This window comes from Sus scrofa, chromosome 9 (genome assembly GCF_000003025.6).
Source record: "Sus scrofa isolate TJ Tabasco breed Duroc chromosome 9, Sscrofa11.1, whole genome shotgun sequence".
In the NCBI taxonomy this organism is placed as follows: Eukaryota; Metazoa; Chordata; class Mammalia; order Artiodactyla; family Suidae; genus Sus; species Sus scrofa.
This window is the reverse complement of record NC_010451.4, coordinates 71,899,765-71,919,006: the sequence shown is the minus strand read 5'-3', so window position 1 is coordinate 71,919,006 and position 19,242 is coordinate 71,899,765. Positions and strand designations below refer to the sequence as shown.

Below are 19,242 nucleotides of genomic sequence, written 5' to 3'. Positions count from 1 at the left end.
CTAGAGTTAAAAGTAAAATAACTGAAATGTAAAATTCACTAGAGGGTCTTAACAGCAGATCTGAGGAAGAAGAATCAAAGCAAATTTCAATTTCTTTCAATAGAAATTATCCTGTATGGGAAAAAGAAAGAAAAATTTAAAAAAATGAACAGATCATCAAAGTCCTGCACAACAGTACCAAACATACATAAGCATAATGGAGACCCAGAGGAGAGAAAAGAGACAGAAAGATCATTTGAAGATAAAATGGCCAAAAAACTTGCGTATTTTGATGAAAAACATTAATCTATGTATCCAAAATGCTCAAAAAATTTAAAGTAGGAAAAATGCAATAAGATCCACTTTTATGATGAACAGCAAATCTCTATGACATCTCTGATTCTTGACTAAATCCCTATGTATCTAAATACCTCTGTTTCCACATAAACATTCCAAACTATAATCATCATGTGCCTTGTCCAACTCTCTTCTTCCTGAGCATCCCACTGTTCTCTATCTCTGGAGTTCCCACTGTGGCTTAATTGGATTGGTGGCATCTTGGGAGCACTGGAATGCAGGTTTGACCCCCAGCCCAGCACAGTGGGTTAAGGACCTGGCCCTGCCACAGTTGCCTCGTTGCCAGCTTAGGTCGCAACCACAGCTCAGATATGATCCCTGGCCTGGGAGCTCCATATGCTACGGGGTGGCCAAAAACAAAGTAACAAAATAACCACCATTCTCTATTTCTGGCCTCAGTTCTCTATATTCTGGTCTCTGCATAGTGGCTTCACCATGCCACCCACCAACCAATCCCCTTTATCTTCTCCCTCATCTCCTTATTCTGGAAAATTCCATCATTAAGCGGAGGAAGAAAATTAGCATTTATTGAGGAAAACTTCCTATGTACCAGATGCAATAACCTGCCTTTCACCCTTACCCTGTCCCCATCACTTTGAGATTTATTTTAAACTAAACTACTTACAGTTTCCAAATCACATCACACTGTTGAGAATGCTGATTCTGACACAAAGGTTGTCTCCTCTACCTCTCTGCCTCTGGCTAACTCTAACTTACACTTCAAGACTGGGCTCTATTATCTCTTCCAGGAAACTTTCGCATATAACACACACAAGGCTGATTTAGGCATTCCCCCAAGTCACTACTGCAGGGCACCAGGTGCACTGATGCTGGCACAGCCCTAATCAGAGTACACAGCCTACCTTACATTCGCCTTCCCCACTAGTGTCTTTCCTAAAGGATAGAGACTGTCATATTTACCTCTGTATTCTTGGTGCTCAATCCTTGGTATATTACAGTTGCTCAAGAAATGTTTGTTGAATCAAGTTTACAAAAATCGCATAGGGTGCTAATGAGTGTCATCATTACAACTTCCCATTTAGAATGCTAATGTTTAGGAGTTCCCGTAGTGGCGCAGTGGTTAACGAATCCGACTAGGAACCATGAGGTTGTGGGTTCGGATCCGGCATTGCCATGAGCTGTGGTGTAGGTCGCAGACGCGGCTCGGATCCCGCGTTGCTGTGGCTCTGGTGTAGGCCGGTGGCTACAGCTCCGTTTAGACCCCTAGCCTGGGAACCTCCATATGCTGCGGGAGCAGCTCAAACAAAAGTCAAAAAAAAAGACGACCAAAAAAAAAAAAAAAAAAAAAAAAAAAGAATTTAAAAAAAAAAAAAAAATAGAATGCTAATGTTTAAAAATCTGGATGAATACTTACTTCAACAGAGAAAACCTGGTCATGTTTAATTACTCCTCCACTGTGTAAAGTTCTTATTATTGTGGATTCAGGAGTTAAGGCTGATCCTAATCTCTGAGAACTATTTACACACATCTCATCACTCTGTGATTGCTCAGTATTCTCAGCATGGTATGCTGACATGTCATGTTTACTGCTTGAAGTTTTCTTCTTTTTCTTCTGCTTCTTAGGATTCTGCCCATCAGACTGAGCTTTCCTTTGTCGAAACTGGGCAAGCTACAGGGAAAAAAAAAAAATCATTATTGTCGAAAATTAATTTTTCCTTATCACTGCTAAGAAAAAAAGCAGCTTTGGAGTCACTTTCTTTAAAAGATCAAACTATCACTAAAATGATGACAAAATAAAGGACAATGGTTACTGTTTTTAACATAGGGATGATTACTGAATTACAAAGAAATTAGGTATTTCTGAATCAATGCTATTCAAATATTGAGGAAACTGAAAATATCATGTCTAAAAAGAGAAAATTAACTCAGAGTTGGGTAGAATAAGGAAAAACAAACACTCTCATTCACTGTTTAGTGAGAGTATAATATCCAGGCATGAAATTATATGAAGACAAGGAGCCCTAAATGCATTTGTTTTGTGAAGTTTGGGAGACATACTTATTTATACTAGTAAAGGTAATTATTCTATGCAAAAATATTTAGCTATACAAATGATCATTGCAGCCTTGTTTATAATGGGAAAAAATTAAAAATATTTTCAATAAAACAACAGAGCCTCCCAGCATTCCATTACCAGGAATTCTGCCATATCCTGGTGCCACTTGGACTTATCATTTATTTACTATGTTGTAGCTAGAGTATTTTTCTTAGTTAAATTTATTTTAAAAGGAGACTTTCTATCCTTGATGTAAATTAAAAGACAGTATTGCTTGTGATTCCTTTTTTTTGGCCATGCACGCAGTATGTGGAAGTTCCCAGGCCAGGGATTGAACCCATGCCACAGCAGTGATAATACCAGACTCTTAACTGCTAGGCCACCAGGAAACTCCCACTTGTGATTCTTTTTAAAAGAAAAACAGAAACAAAAATGAATACAATGAAAAATTTGAAAAAATAAAATAAAATTACATTATTAAAATTTTAGCTAGATACATTGCTGAAGGTTCTAAGAGGAATAGGCAAGTGCTAGAGGAGTGCTAAGAATCTATGAGTGCCAGCCAGACTTTTGGCCTGTCATAAGCAGATGGACTTAAAGAAACCTGGAAATGTAGTAACACTTTTACAGTACTATCCACTGTTATTTAAAACTAGATCAGGATATTACCTAAAATATCTCATCACTACCTAAATCAGAAGTATGCATTATATACTTGGGCAACACTGGGTTAATTCAATAAAAATAATACTAATGCAAACTATTATTAATATTGAAAATATTAATGTAAACCACCATTAATAATACATGTTTATGATACAGTAGTAGGTATAATATTGCAATGTAATACCTTTTAATAAGAGGAAAATTATGTGCATCTCTTCTAATTGAGACAAGGCAGGCCTCAGGCTCACAATCTCTAATAGTTCTAGTTATGTTAAACTGTAATAACACTTTACACATAGGCATGGATAAATTCTGGAAGAATATAACCATAACAACTTTGGTCTGTCTCCGAATTTGGAATTACAGGTATATTTCCTTATGCTCATTTGAAATTTCCTTTTTGGTGCAATAAATTTTCTATGTTTTATATCAAGCAACTACTTACTATGAATTCCTAAATTTAATTTGAGCTCTTGGTCATTCTAAGAGAAACAAAAGCATAAGAACAAGTTAAGCCCTCTGTGCTTTAGAAAGAAGAAATATACTAACATTAATTATATAACTATAAATTAGACCAATTACAAAGATGGTCAGTAAATTCTTAGTGATATAAAATACTAAAGCAATCGTGATGATGTTGATATCATTAACCATCAAAATATGTGATAAATACTAAAATTTATAGATTAACATACAGCATGTTATACTCTTGTCTGCTGCAGATGAAGTTTATATATATGTACTGTTTACTTAATAATTATGTCTAACAAGTCAGAAATACCTAATCACTGACTTTGTAGAATATAAAAATATATCACATTTAAATTTTTTCCCAGTTGTTTAGCAACTAGTCATTCTACTATCTGCTTAAGGAACAGATGCAAGACCAGCTGCCTCTATTTGTACATTATTAAGCTGCTGTAATGCATTTAAACTACTTTGGATAGCAAATTCATTCTTAAAAATAAACCAAGTGAAACAATTATATATTATCCATAAATAGAATCAAAAGTCCAGGCACACCATTTACAAAAGATCCCTCAGAAAGAATTCAACACCAAAAAAAAAAAAATGTTAATAATGACATACTTGATATTTTAAAATATATTCAGATAGCAGAGTATATCAGGACGAAGATGAAGATTTTGTTAGGTTATATACTTAATTTATATTTAATATTGACTTATATGTATAAATATACAACAAAAGCAAAAATTAAAACCTTACATTATAAAAAGACTGATTTAAAAAAAAACCCTGAGACAACAGTATTATCTGTCATTAAGTGAATCCAATGAAAATGCTAATAATGGACACAAATAAAAAGTAGAATGGTTCAATTATAGTATTTAAAACTAATCACTTTTAAGCACATAAAATTACAAAGACACTGTTTTAGACCTATGTTATTGATTATATGAAGTCATATTATTTTTTGAGAACAATTAACTACAAGGTAAATTCCATGAAGGTAAGAACTTTTGTTCACTGCTATATATTCAAAATCTAGAACAGTACTCAATATACATGGTGAGTGAATAAAGATTATCTTTTACAGAAAAGTTAACATTAAGCAATCGTTTTAAGCACTGTTCCAGAGAACCTAGAAACTAAGATGATATAATAGGCATATCTAATTCCACTATATAAAAAAGTTCCATAGTTTCAGAACGCAAAGTAGCAATTTAATGAATTAAAACACAAAATAATCTCTCTCACCATAATCTCTCTACCCTACTAGGCAAAACAAACAGAAAAAGCAACCAAAGACAAAATTAAATTCTCAGAAAAACAATGCCCACAACAGCTTTTTAGGATAAGCAATGAGATCCTGCTGTATAGCACTGGGAACTATATCTAGTCACTTATGATGGAGCATGATGGAGGATAATGTGAGAAAAAGAAGGTATATATGTATGAGTGACTGGGTCACTTTGATGTACAGTAGAAAACTGACAGAACACTGTAAACTACCTATAATGGAAAAAATAAAAATCATTTTTTAAAAAACAGCTTTTTAGGAAGAGTTCTGTTTTCTAAAAACATGAGAAAAGGAAGAAGATCCTATCATAAATCTAATTTCGTATAGCTATCTAAGCTATCTCAGTTTTAAATTTGAAAAACGGCAAACTAGGAAATAAGCAAAATCAGAAACTTTACTCAATTAGCTGAAATGATACACTTTAAATTACTGGAAAAACATTTATTCTAAAACATGCTAAAAATTCAGACTACTGCCATCTGTGTTTGTCATTTGGAAGCCAATTATAAAAATGTTAACATATGTAGGCACAGAAATAGTTGCAAGATTTACTGGAAAGATATTATGTCCATATACACTTGTCTTTCAAAATGAATTTGGATCTCAAGCAAATGTCTTGCCCTGACCAGAATGTGAATAAATAACAAAATAAAAATGACTAATAATTTAGTCCATAAACTCCATATTTATTACTTTATAATCATTCTCAATAAAACAAAATTTTTAAATGCTGTTAAAAAAAACACATGCAAAGTTTTTACACTGTCATTTCCAAAAAAGTACTAATTGGAATCTTTTGTTTCTTGAAAGCTGATCAGATGTTTACTATGTGCCAGTCACTATGGTAGACCTGAGTCAAAATATATGGTCCTAACAGCAGGATCTGTTACTCTAGGCCAGTCTAGTATTTCACTGAGTTGCGAGAAACAAGACTAATGTTACTGTACAATATTGTAAAATCAAACAGAACAGTCATACATCTTTAAGGAACTTAAGTACAGTAACATTTCTTATCCTTATTTTCTCAAAAAAAGGCTTTCTATAAGAGATGTGGTGGTAGAGTTTTATAGCTGTGAAGGAAATAACTTGACATGTGACAGGTAGTGATGAACAGTACATTTATTTAACAAATATTTATTGACTGCCTATGTTTTTGCTCTGTGCTCAAGGCAGGGTAGATAGTGATGAACCAAAGAGATACAAACCCTACTCCTACTAATTGTAATCTAGGTAGGAAGAACAAATTAAATAAGTATAGGCAGATATAAAAATATATCATTTCAAGAGATAGTAAGCACTTTAAAGACAAAATATAGGTACTAAAGAATGTACACAAAAGAAAGACCTAAAAAAAAAGAAAGAAAGACATAATTCGTGTGAGGATAGAGGGAGAGGTCATGAAATATCTTACTGAGAAAAGATGTGGAAGCTGAGATTTGAAGACAAATATGAGTCACTTGGCCAAAAGTAAATGGCAAAATAGAACAAGAACATCTGACTCCAAATTCTGTATTTTTTCCATTATACCAATTTACATTCCATGCATTCTGATCTCTTTTCCTTCATTTGTCATTTAACTTTAAAACAATAACATAAACTCAGAACATGAAGTTTAAAGGCATGAACAAATGAAATCACCAAACAACAAATACTTTTTTGACAAGACTGGGGGGAAAACACACAACACACACCCACAACACCTACCCACCCCCCCCACACACCAAAGAGATTATAAAATATTTTTAAAGTGTTATCTAGTCTCCTTAGTTTTTAAAAACAGGAGTTCTCTTGAAGGCAGCGGGTTAAGGAGCTAGTGCTGTCACTGCAGGGGCTTGTGTCACAGCTATGGTGCAGCTTTCATCCCTGGCCCAAGAACTTCCACATCGCAGGTGCAGTCAAAACAAGAAACTAAAATAGCTGGAGTTCCCACTGTGGCACAGTGGGTTAATCCAATCTAAGTAGTTCAGGTTGGTGCAGGGCACAGGTTTGATCCCTGGCCTGGTGCAGTAGGCTAAAAGGATCCAGCTTTGCTGCAGCTGTTGGTCAGATTTAATCCTTGGCCTGGGAATTTGCATATGCTAGGGGAGCAGCCATTAAAAACAAAAGCTGTAAGTAGAACCACTTGCTATGCTTTTTTGCTTTAAAAAATTTAAGAAATCCTGATTAATTCTAATTATGGTGCCTTTTTGTATTTGTCAGTTCTGCCTTTAAACTTTTCTGACATTCCTTAATTAATGCTACACAGGAATGCTGTACAAACTATTACAACAAAACTGCGGGGGCCTAACTATGAAAACGATTAACACAGTTGACCAAAAGACAACTTGTAAACGATTAACACAGTTGACCAAAAGACAACTTGTACAAAGGGCTGAAGTAGGGCAAATGATTGCAAAGATGACAAAAGCAACACTTCATAAAGACTGAAGTATATTCTCCAACAATAACGCAAAAATACAAACTGTTAGAAAATAACAGTGCCAAAGAGACCTGAGGAAATCAGATATGGAAAAGCCCAAAGGACTTCACAATTGAGCCAGGAGTCTTATTTATATCTTATAGCCTCATTCAGTAGTAATTTTTTCTTAAAGATTTGGAATACCTTCATGTCTAAGAAGAAAACAGATTCTGCAGCCTAAAAAAAAAATCATCTTAATATTTCATATTTTACATTTCATTGTCTGGCACATAGTAAACACAAACTTTTTTGAATGAAAATAATGTTTCAAAAAGAATATGGATGATGGGGTTTGTCTCTGCAGCGCTGAGCCACAAGTTTGATCCCTGGCTCGATGCAGTGGGTTAATATCAGATCCAATGTTAAGATCAGATCTGAACCCTGGCTACACGGCAGCCAAAAAAGGGAAAAGAAAAAGAATATGGATTACATATAATAGAGTACAGCACTGTTGTGTCTACAGAGACTATAATAAGCTAGCTATGTGACACTGGACAAGTTACTTAACCTCCACAGGACTCAAGTTTTTTCAATTGTACAATGAAAGGGTAGATTAGAAGGATCTTTAAAAACTTTTCAGTTTTACCATATGATCCAGTAATTCCACTCCTAGGTGATATACCCAAAGAAAATGAAAACACTAATTCAAAAAGATACATGCACTCCAATGTTCCTAGCACCATTATTTACAACACCCAATATATGGAAGCAACCTAAATATCCATCAACAGATGACTGGATAAAGAAAGTATGGTGTACACACACACACACACACACACACACACACACACACACACACACACGGATATTACTCAGCCATAAAAAAAAGAATGGAATTATGCCATTTGCAGCAACATGAACAGACCCAGAGGGTGTTATGTTAATGAAGTAAGTCAGGGAAAGACAAATACTATATGTTACCACTTATGTGTGGAATCTAAAAAATAAAACAAATGAATATAACAAAATAGAAGAGACTGAGATATAGAGAATGAGTGGTTACCAGTGGGGAAAAGGGCAAGATACAGGGGTAAGGGATTAAGAGGTACAAACAAAGTGTGTGTACAAAATAAATAAGCTACAAGGAAATACTGCACGACACAAGGAACATAGTCACTATTTTATGGATTCAATATCTATAAAAATACTGAATCTCTATGCTATAAACTTGAAACTAATATTATAGATCACCTACATGCCAATCAAGCAATCAATAAAATTTCTTTCAGTTTTAATGCTTATTTTGGAAATTTTTTTTTCAACTGTTCCTTTTTCTTTTTTTCCCCATCCCACACTGTTTTTTTGTTTTGTTTTGTTTGCATTTTTTTTCTTGTTTTTGTTTTTACCATGCTGGCAGCACGTGGAAGTCCCAAGGCCAGGGATTTGAACCCATGCCACAGCAGTGATCCAAGCCACTACAGTGACAATGCCAGATCCTTAACCCACTGCACCAAAAGAGAACTAACTCCTCCTTTTTCCTTCCCCATGGTCTCACTAACTATATGGGAAAAAAAACTAGAATTCTACATTATAAAAAATTCTATTTAGCTGTTGCTTAAAAAAGATAATTCAATTAACAAGTGATCCCAAAGGAAAAATGATAAAGAATAAAAAGTGGAATGATTACAGTATTCAAAACAAATCACTTCTAAGTACATTAAATTATTAAAATACTGTTTCAGGCTAACGTTACTGATTATATGAAGTTATTACTGCCAAACAAATAACTAGAAGCTCCAAGAGGCAGAGATTTTTAGTGTAGGCAGAACTTCCTTCTGAGAAAAATGGCCAGTGCTCATAGCTCCTACCATCCAGCACACCCACCCCAGCTGCTTCTCCTACTCTAGTTTGATGAGAAAACAGGCTAGTCAATTAGTCTCTTTTCTTGGAATTAGGGAACAAAGATCAGGAAATATGTCCAGAAAGTTACAGAGGGGAGATGAATCTCATTGAAGGATTTTAAAATCAGCATGTTAAAATAATCATATCAATATCTCTAAAATCACCTATAAGGTACACTTATGTGATCAACCTACTAGTCATGGTGCAGAATGAAACACTTTTTTGTGTGTCGCAAACAGCCAGTTTTCCTTCTGATGTTAAGTCATCGCTACTTTTTCAGTTGCACACCAAGTATCTGACTTATAAGAGTTCATGATGTATTGTCCCTTGGTTTTGCAGAATCACACAAAATGGCTACGTCAGTGGATGCCAAACTCTACTGCGCACTGAGGATCTTCAAAACAGTGAGTCCTGAATTCCACCCCAGATTTTCTGATTTGGGAATGGAACATGTCTTAGGCTTTGAAATTATTTAAAGCTTTCCAGGTGCTTCTAATGTGCAGCTAAGTTTGGGAACCACTAAGTTAGATGCTTATACTGTGAATAAAATTGCTTGCTCCATTTAAATAATTTTTCTCCCCCCCCCTTTTTAAGTGACAATAGTGGGAAACAATTCCACTGAATAGAATGAATTTGGGGATTCATCCTGTAATTTTTGGTCATGTGCAAACTGATGTATAAGCAAAGAAAGATGATCTGCAAAGAGAGGAGTATTAAATATTGTGAAAATGAAATGAGATGACAAAGAGAACGGCATTGGTTTTAAACAGCTTTTCAGTTTCCATGAGTCCCAACTATACTTCTCTCAGCTTCCTTTGAAATCTCTATAACAACTCTTTATTTTTCTCCCCTTCGCCTAAAAAATCAGTTTTTTGGGGAACAAAAGAGCCCTACTAGAATTAGAGTGTTTACATTTAGCTACTTCAATCAGTCAATATTTTGTATTTAAAAAAACACATGGTTTTACTGCTTCATCTGTAGAGTAGTAACATACAACTGCCACCTGGTGGAAGCATACCTACCTGAATAAGAGATTTTTTTGGAAAGGAGTAACCTTTTCAGAGGTGAAACATGCCAAATATACATTCTTCAATAGTTTTTGGCTAATTTTTGGTAAAATCCACACTACCTCAACTGATATATAGCTCCTCACTATCTGATGCCCACCTACTACTCCAATCTAATTTTCTACTATATAGCTCAATTCTCTATGCTCCAGTATTAAGAATGATGATGATGGCAGCTAATACTTCTTGAAAACTTTTTATAATCTGACAATGTTCTAAGAGCTTTATCTGTATTAGCTGAATTCTCACAACAACCCCAAGGCAGGTACTATTACTGTCCTCAATTTCCAAACGAAAAACAGAAATACTGAGAAGTTAAGCAACTTGTCTAAAGTCACAAGGCTAATAAATTCGAGCCAGGATTTGATCTTAGACCATATGGTCTCACCCAAGCTCATAACTACTACAATTATACTGCTTTTCACAAAAAAGAAAAAAAAATTGAAAAAGTAGGTAACATTCAGCACTCTTTTCTGATTCCCATTCACCCCCATCTCACTATAATCTGAATCCTTTGTTTCCTTTTCTGACCAACTGCTACTAAAGTTGACGGTCACTTTTCAGGTCTATCACACCTGTTTTCTCATTTTTGACAAATGGCCACTCCTCCTTACTTGAAACTCTTCCTTTAGTTTTACAGACATTATCATCTTCTAGCTTTGTGAATAGTTTGTATCGCAGTATCCTTTTCAGACACTTTCCTGTTTTTTTAAACATGGGTGTTTCCATAGGATTCAACTCTCAATATGCATCCCTCTTAATCTTCTTGAGTGAGCTCCCCATTTCTGGAATGTTGTCTGGTATCTTTAAGCCAAATATTTATCTCTAGCATGGCATCTGTCTTAAGCTCCAGACTCACATTCAATTTTACACTGGACCATTCCTCTAAGATGCCCTCCAACTCAACATATCCAAAACAAAACTCGTCTTCATCTTACTCAAATATCTGTTACCCTTCAAATATGGTCACATTATCTAACTTAGAGACCATTCACTCAAATGCTCCTTTTCCCCAAATTTGTCCATGTTTCCCTATCTCAGAGACTAGCACCTACATTCCTTCAGTTGCTCAAGTCAGAAAACTGAGTCTTCTCTTGTCTTAGTCTGTCTGGGCTGGTGTAACAAAAATATCATAGACTAGATGGTGTATAAGCATCAGAAATTTAGTGCAAAATCAGGGAACTGGCATATTTAGTGTCTGAGGAGAGCTCACTTTCTAGTTCACAGATGGCCACCTTTTTGCCAAAGCCTCACATGCTAGGAGGCAAGGGATCTCTCTTTTGTAAGGGCACTATTCCTATTTATGAGGTTCTCCCTCATGACCTAATAATTTCTCAAAGACCTCCCACCTTGATACAATCACATTGGGGGTTAGGGTTTCCACATATGATTCTGGGGTAACATGAACATTCAGATCATAGTGTCTCTTACCCTTTGCAACCATTTACCATGGCCTCTCAATCCTTCCTCCTAAACAGTGATCAAGGATATAAAAAAGCCTGTGGAGGGTTGAAGTTAAGAACAAAATCTCTTGGGTCAGATGGAATGGGTTTGAATCCTAGTTCTACCACTACGACTTTGTGCAAATTACTTAACCTCTCTGGTTTTCCCACCTATAAAAATGGCAATACAAACAATATCCACAGCTCTTAGAACAGTGAATAAAGATTAAATAAGAAAATAAATATAAAACCCTTAGCATAATACCTGGCATTAGAAAGTGCTCAAAAATCAAATTCATGCTTTTCTTTCACTGTCAACTTTTCTCCTGCCCAAGAGAGAGACAATGAGGTAGAAACAAAAGTGGGGATAAATCAAGAAATATTAAAAATATTTAAAAGGTCAAATCAGCAGAATGTGGTAACTGGTTGGCTCTGAAAAGTAAAGGAGAGTGAGTCATGAAAACCAAATAGGAGCTGAGGTAATGTGGGCTTATTCAGTAGTGGTGTTTGAATAGGAAAAAAAACAAAAAAACAAAAAAACAATTAATGGAACTGGGTTATAGGTACACAGAATATAGGAAATAATCACAAAATAATTCAAAAGGTTTTAGTTTTCATCTAAGATGTTTTCTGAATAGGTATAAACTAATGAGCCTCAAAAATATGATGCGACATAGGATAGAAAAGAAAACAAGAAGAGTTTCTGCTGTAGCACAGCAGATTAAGGATCCAGAATTGTCTCTGTGATGGCACAGGTTCGGTTCCTGGCCTGGCCTAGTAGGTTAAGGATCTGGTGTTGCTGCAGTTGTGGCATAGGTCACAGCTACAACTTGGATTCAATTCCTGGCCCAGGAACTTCCATATGCAGCAAAAAAAAGAAAAAAAAGAAAGAATATTAGAGCACTAAAAATTTTTAAATCCAAATCCTAGAGGAAAAAAGATTATATAGACTCTTCTGTCATAAGATTAAAACACCAAGACTTATTAAAATTACTTACACTGCATTTTATCTTTTGAATTAAAAATAAACATATATTATACTTAAAAAAACCAAATTATTATCTTCTCTATTTCTCAAAAATTGCTAATTAAACATTGCATTGGTTGAAATGGAAAAGAGAGAGTTCTCTTGTTAAGAGGAAGTCACTGAGTAGAAATGCTCAGACATGGAGTTTTCGCTGTGGTGCAGCGGGCTAAAGATCAGCCATTGTCTCTGCAGCAGCTCAGGCTGCTGCTGAGGCATGGGTTCCATCCCCAGACTAGCACAGTGGATTAAGGATCCAGTGTTGCTGCAGCTGTGGCTCAGATTCAATCCCTGGTCTGGGGACTTCCATACGCCAGGGTTCAGGGCTGGGACTCAGACAAAGACAAATATTCTTATTAGAAAAGGAATTTATACAAATTAAAAATTAAATCTCAGTTTGGCAAACAAAAATATTTTACATAAAAATATTCCCAATATTTTAAGCTTCGAAAAGTTTCCATAACTTTCAGCCAAAATTTACTATTTCATGTATAAAATTTCAGTAAATACTTGCTAATGCAATTTTTACACACTTTTGAATATTTTCCCCCTTTTTTTGGCCGCACCCATGGCATGTTTGATTTCTGTGCCAGGGATCAAACCCACACCACAGCAGTGACCCAAGCCACAGCAGTAACCACATGGGATCCCTAAATCGCTAGGCCACCAGGAAACTCCCCTAATACTTTGCCCTTTAGAGGATCTACTCATCTATTTGACCTAAGAAATCAACAATATGGAGTTCCCATCAGGTGTAGTGGAAATGAATCCAACTAGGAACCACGAGGTTTCAGGTTCTATCCCTGGCCTCATTCGGTGGGTTTAGGATCCAGCATTGCCATGAGCTGTGATGTAGGTCACAGAAGTGGCTCAGATCTGGTGTTGCTGTGGCTGTGGTGTAGGCCGGCAGCTGCAGCTCCAATTAGACTCCTAGCCTGGGAACCTCCATATGCTGTGGGTGCGGCCCTAAAAAACCAAAAAAAAAAAAAACCCAAAAACCAACAACAGTGTTTTATGCACATAGTCAACAGACCATAATAATAACAGACCATAATTACCTCAGACCACTGCCTCACCCCATCACAAACCCCTGTTTCTCTTTCCCCTGCATCCTCTTACATACTTTCACACATTAGGCTAGCTTTTTGATAAATATAGAGAATACTTTAGTTATAAGTGGCCCCTGTCCCTATCTTCCCTGAGGAAACAATAAGGCAATAACAACTTGAAAAAGTGAGACCCCTGAGGAATAAATACAGCCTACTCACAGTTTCACAATGAATGATCCTTAGTAGACAAGGAATTTTATTGACTAATTTTGTATATTCAGTATTAAGAAATAGAAGGAAACAGTCTAGATTATATAACCTGCTAGTTTTCCAGAGATCTGTAACCAGAAAACCTATTCAATTAATATAATTTATAAATTCAAAACTTTATTTTACAGATTAGGATTCTGAATAACAAAGTTTAGTGTAGTACTTACTAGTAAAAATAATTTTGAGGAGACTTGGAGAAATGATCTCTTAGTGGAAAAGAAATAACTTGAGGGCTTTAAGAAATAGTTTCTTAAAATGAAAAAAAAAGTCAAGTTTACAGAGAAACTTTTATCTTACACAAGAATCTCTAGCAAACCGTAATAATTATAGCCATGATGGCAACTGAAACAAACACCACAATGTTCATAAACAAAGAGAATAAGGGAATTTTTCAAGGTACAAAATAATCTATACATTAATAACCTAGGCAAAAACCACTTCTGGAACAATGCTAAGTTTTTGAATAGCATTAAATCCATGTGCAAATCAACCAAAAGTTTATGCAGTGTATGTAGACACACATTAAGTATCCTAAGTTACATTTAGGTGACTATGACCACAAAAACTCCAGAAGTAAAAAAGAAGTCAATATGACAACAAAAATATCTCACACTAGTAAAGTATCTGCACGGATCTATTCTGTATGACAACAAAAATATCTTACATAGTAAAGTATCTGTATGGATCTATAATGAAAATGACAGGCCTTTTTGTTACTTAAGATTAGGTTTTTTTTTTTTCCCACAGTGAAAATGGACTGGTAATGATCAAGTCAAAAACTCAACAGGTGCTCCTTGGACAAACTGTATGCACTTGTAAAACAGCTGGCCATGGAATGACATGACTCACTGGCCCACACAAAATTCAAACTTTAGCATCATGCTCTAATTAAACCACCAAGAAGGAAGCAGCAGTTTAAATTCTGGCAGAGCCCAGAAGGCCTTAAAAAAAAAAAGAAAGAAAGACAGATAACCTTACTGGAGATGTGTACTCTGCTCTTCTCTATCAGCTGCCTGAGTGCATTTCTCACTCTCTCTCTAGGTATATAAAAATACATACATAATATAAATATAATAAATAATAATTAATAATAGTACATAAAAGAAGTAACAACCCAATTTAAAAACGGGCAAAGCACTCGAATAGACAGTTCTCTAAAGACAGACAGATACCCAATAAGCACATGAAAGGATGTTCAACATTCTTAGTCATTAGGAAATTTGAAAAAGTAAAATGAAATTCCACTTACCACCCACTAGAATAATTTTTTTAAATGGAAAACAGTAAGTGTTGGTGAGGATATGGAGAAATTAGAACCTCATACACTGCTGGTGGGAATATGGGCAGACAGTAGGAAAAACTGTGCTTCCTCAAAAAACACAGAATTACCATATATGATCCAGAAATTCTACTCATAGGTATATACTCAAGAGAAATGAAAGCAGGTACTCAAATATTACATACAAATGTTCACAGCAGCACTATTCACAACAGCTAAAAGGCAGAAACAACTCATACGACCATCAACTGATAAATAAACAAAATGTTCTACATACTTAGAATATTATTCAGCCATAAAAGGGAGTCAAGTACTGATTTATTCTACAATACTGGTGAATCTCAAAAACATACTAAGTGACAAAAAGCAAATAATAAGAGTCAGATATTATATAATTACATTTATATGAAATATCTAGACTAGGTAAACCCACAGAAACAGAAAGTAGATTGGTGGTTGCTAGAGGCTTGGTAGGGGTGGAGGGGAAGAAGGGAATGAAGAGTATCTTCTTAATGGATACAGAGCTTTCTTCTGGGATGAGAAAAACGTTTTAAAATTAAAGAAAAGTGGTGATTGCACAATGCTGTGTATGTACTAAGTGCCTAAAAATTGTTTAAGATGGTTCTTTTTATATAAATTCTACTTCCAAGTAAAAAATCATAGCTCCTTTATTTATTTGGCATTTTAGGGCCACACTTGTGGCATATGGAGGTCCCCAAGCTAGGGGTCTAGTCAGAGATACAGCTGCTGACCTATGCCACACCTACAGCAACGCCAGATCCTTAACCCACTGAGAGAGGCCAGGGATGGAACGCGCAACCTCATGGTTCCTAGTCAGATTCGTTTCTGCTGCGCCACAACGGGAACTCCCATGGTCCCTTTATATCTAGTACCAAAGGAGCTCAAAATTCTCAATCATTACCACATTTATTCCTCAAAACACCTATTGTGAGTCATGGACTCTGACAAGATTATTCCCACAGACAGTAAGGCCCAAAATTTGTAATAATTTAAACAAATGCTTGCTAAGTAAAAGTCCATAGCTGTAGTTGTAGGCGTTCAAAAATGCTACTTGAATAAGTAAATTAATGTCTGTACTAGTGTCTTTTCTAGTACAGAAAACAGCAGTATTATAAATACACTGCCCCAAAAGCAAAACAACCCTTATAAATTTATAAATAAACTTTCTAAAATTCTGAAGCTTTCCAAATTAAAGTTTTTAAAGAGATGCTAACCAGTGAAGATGCCTAATTTCAATTTCAATAGAATCCAATTGAGAAATATAAATAATGTTTCTTTCATATTTAACAATTTACTGTGACAACTTTTTCTAGCTTCCATATTAGAATAAATTCATTTACATTTCAATGATTGGTAGCCTATAACAGATAAATATTTTACAGTCATAGTTTAGTTCTGACTATAATTTTTATATATAAAAACAAGTGATGTTTTGTTTGAAAATAATTTTTGCCCCAGTCTTGTCATATTCCAGTCACTTATAATCTCCTCTCTTTTTCACTTTCTCTCTTCCATGTGCTCATTCCACTTTCAGTTTTACTGACAGGACACAACAGATCTCCTTGCCAAGTCTCCCTTCACTGGATCTTAACCACTTCTCTATCCCTATTCCTGCCATTTCTTGGATTCCCTTTAAAAACCTTTCTTCAATATAGACTTCAAGAAACCTGTTCTGCCCATTTCCTCCATATTCTCTCTCTTTAAGGCTCAAAATTTTTAAATCATGTTTTACTTTGTTGTTGTTGTTTTTTTAACAAAGCCTAAAGGTCATGAAGCAGTTTTTAAGTCACAGACAATGCACCACTGTTGCAATAAATGTTACTGAAAGTACCAAAATACTGTATTCAATTTGAAAGCTAAGCAAGCTATGTCACATATGAGAATAAAAATACTAGAAAGTTTAAAAGAAAACAGAGATGGAGGGCAACTTTCTTAGTGATGCAGAGGTGTGTATGAAATATGCAGGAACAATTTTATACCATAACTTTGTCTATCAGGGTGGAAACAGTAATTGAAAAGTCCTGTTATCAATAACCTAACAAACAGCTTGCACAGAGCATTGTGCTTTTTTGCATTTTTTGGCACTATTTTTCAAACTGAAAATGCTCATTAAACAAATGAAAATCATATAATTACTACTTACTGAATGCAATAGGCAAAAGTTTTAATAATTATTCGAGATAATGCCTATCATATAAAATAAGTGGTATAAAACTTTGGTTTTACCGAATTCCGCTACGTTAGAAGAATATTAAAAAGTTTAACTAGGAATTCTCACTGTGGCACAGTGGGTTAAGGATCTGACTGAAGCAGCTTGGGTTACATTCCCCCACCCAGCACAGAGGGTTAAAGGATCCTGCGTTGCTACAGCTGCAGCAAAGGTGGCTCAGATTCAATCCTTCACCTGGGAATTTTCATATACCCTAGGTACAGCCATTTAAAAAAAAGTAGGAGCTCCTGCTGTGGCACAACATGATTGGCGGTGTCCTCAGAGCACTAGCAGCAGGTTCAATCCTCAGGCCGGCACAGCACGTTAAGGATTCAGTGCTGCCGAAGTTTCGGATTAGGTCGCAATTGTGGCCCAGACCTGATCCCTTGCCTGGGAGCTCTATACGCCACTGGTAGGCCAAAAATGGGGAGGGGGGAAATACATGCCTAAGGTGAATTTACGACAGTATTATTTTTATGCTAAAGACACAGCTGTCTTCTAACTTTGTTCCCTAATGTAATACTCTCTTTATATGAGAAATAATTTTACTTGGAAAAAAATGAAGTCACTCAAAGTGGAGTTAGAAATAGTTTGAATCAACACAAGGAGAGTCTACGTAGTGCTGTCCTTGTCAGCACCTTGTAAATGGTGTTAGCCCAGCTCTGAAAATATTTACTTAATGCAGTAATGTCTCCCATCCCCATGGGTCAGGCTTCTTGCTACATCAACGCTGAGGAAATAGCCCAAAGGCAAACCAGAAACCAAAGGTAGCAGAAAAACTAAACTGTTCATAAAGCCCATTCACCAGGCTCCATCAATGCTTGATTATTACAAACCATTCTCTCAAGCTCAGTTATTGGGTTCTCTCTTCCTCATGGCAAATCTAAAATAGCAAGTTAGAAGTAGAGGCAGATGAAATGGAGCAAGGCAAGATGAGCATGTTCATGGCAATGAGAACTGACAGCAAGGAAAAAGAATAAGAACTAAAAAACCAGAAATGAGATCTATAAATGTCTGATAATAGAATCCCAATTATATAATGCAAGCAGCACTGGAATTATAGTTCCAGGACTACACTATCAGGGCCCTTAGGAAACCTAGTTATTCTGTGCCTCATTTTCTTGTTCTATATAACGACCATAAATATAACACTCGTCAACATACTATATTTAATAAGCTTTTATTATTTCTAAAAGTGGCATTTAAACATTTTTATTGGTCACAAAAGAAATATATTGCAGAGAATTGGAAGATTACTAAAAGTGTAAAGAAAATTAAAATTGCCTATAACCCATCACCAAAGATAACCATCACTTACATTTTGGTGCATTTTTTCAGGTGTCTTCATATATAAATATATACATATACTTTTTCAGTAACATTTTTATTAATCTGTCATTATTTGTGAGCTTCTTCCCAAATCAGAAAATTTCTTTAGAATTATTTTAATGGCCAAATACATCAAAATTTATTCTCTTATCATTGCAGATATTGGTTAGTATAAAATATTCCATAAAGTATGCTATACTGTACATGACAGGTCATTTTAAAAATGATCATTTATAGATACAAAAGGAAGTTTTTCAATGAACAGCTTACCAAACACCAAGAAAAAAATTTATAAGTTGTGGTTTGTAGAACTCGATTATCAAATACAATACTTAAGGGCAATTAACAAACTAGACACTAAAAAAAAAAAAAAAAAAAAAAAAAAAAATCAAGCATCTTTTAAGTGATTTTTTTTTTTTTTCTTTTTATGGCCACATCTGCAGAACATGAAAGTTCCCAGGCAAGGGGTCA

The 19,242-nt window shown here is 35.2% G+C and overlaps 1 protein-coding gene across 20 annotated transcripts in view; it reads right to left on the bottom strand.

Annotated features, from left to right (window-relative positions):
- The window catches only part of AKAP9 (A-kinase anchoring protein 9), a 159,284-nt gene that overhangs the window by 135,892 nt on the left and 4,150 nt on the right, over positions 1–19,242 (bottom strand). For all 20 annotated transcript variants that reach the window (XM_021102183.1, XM_021102193.1, XM_021102192.1 and 17 more), the window contains 1 exon segment: positions 1,712–1,966. In XM_021102183.1, coding sequence (XP_020957842.1) covers positions 1,712–1,966 — 255 coding nt within the window.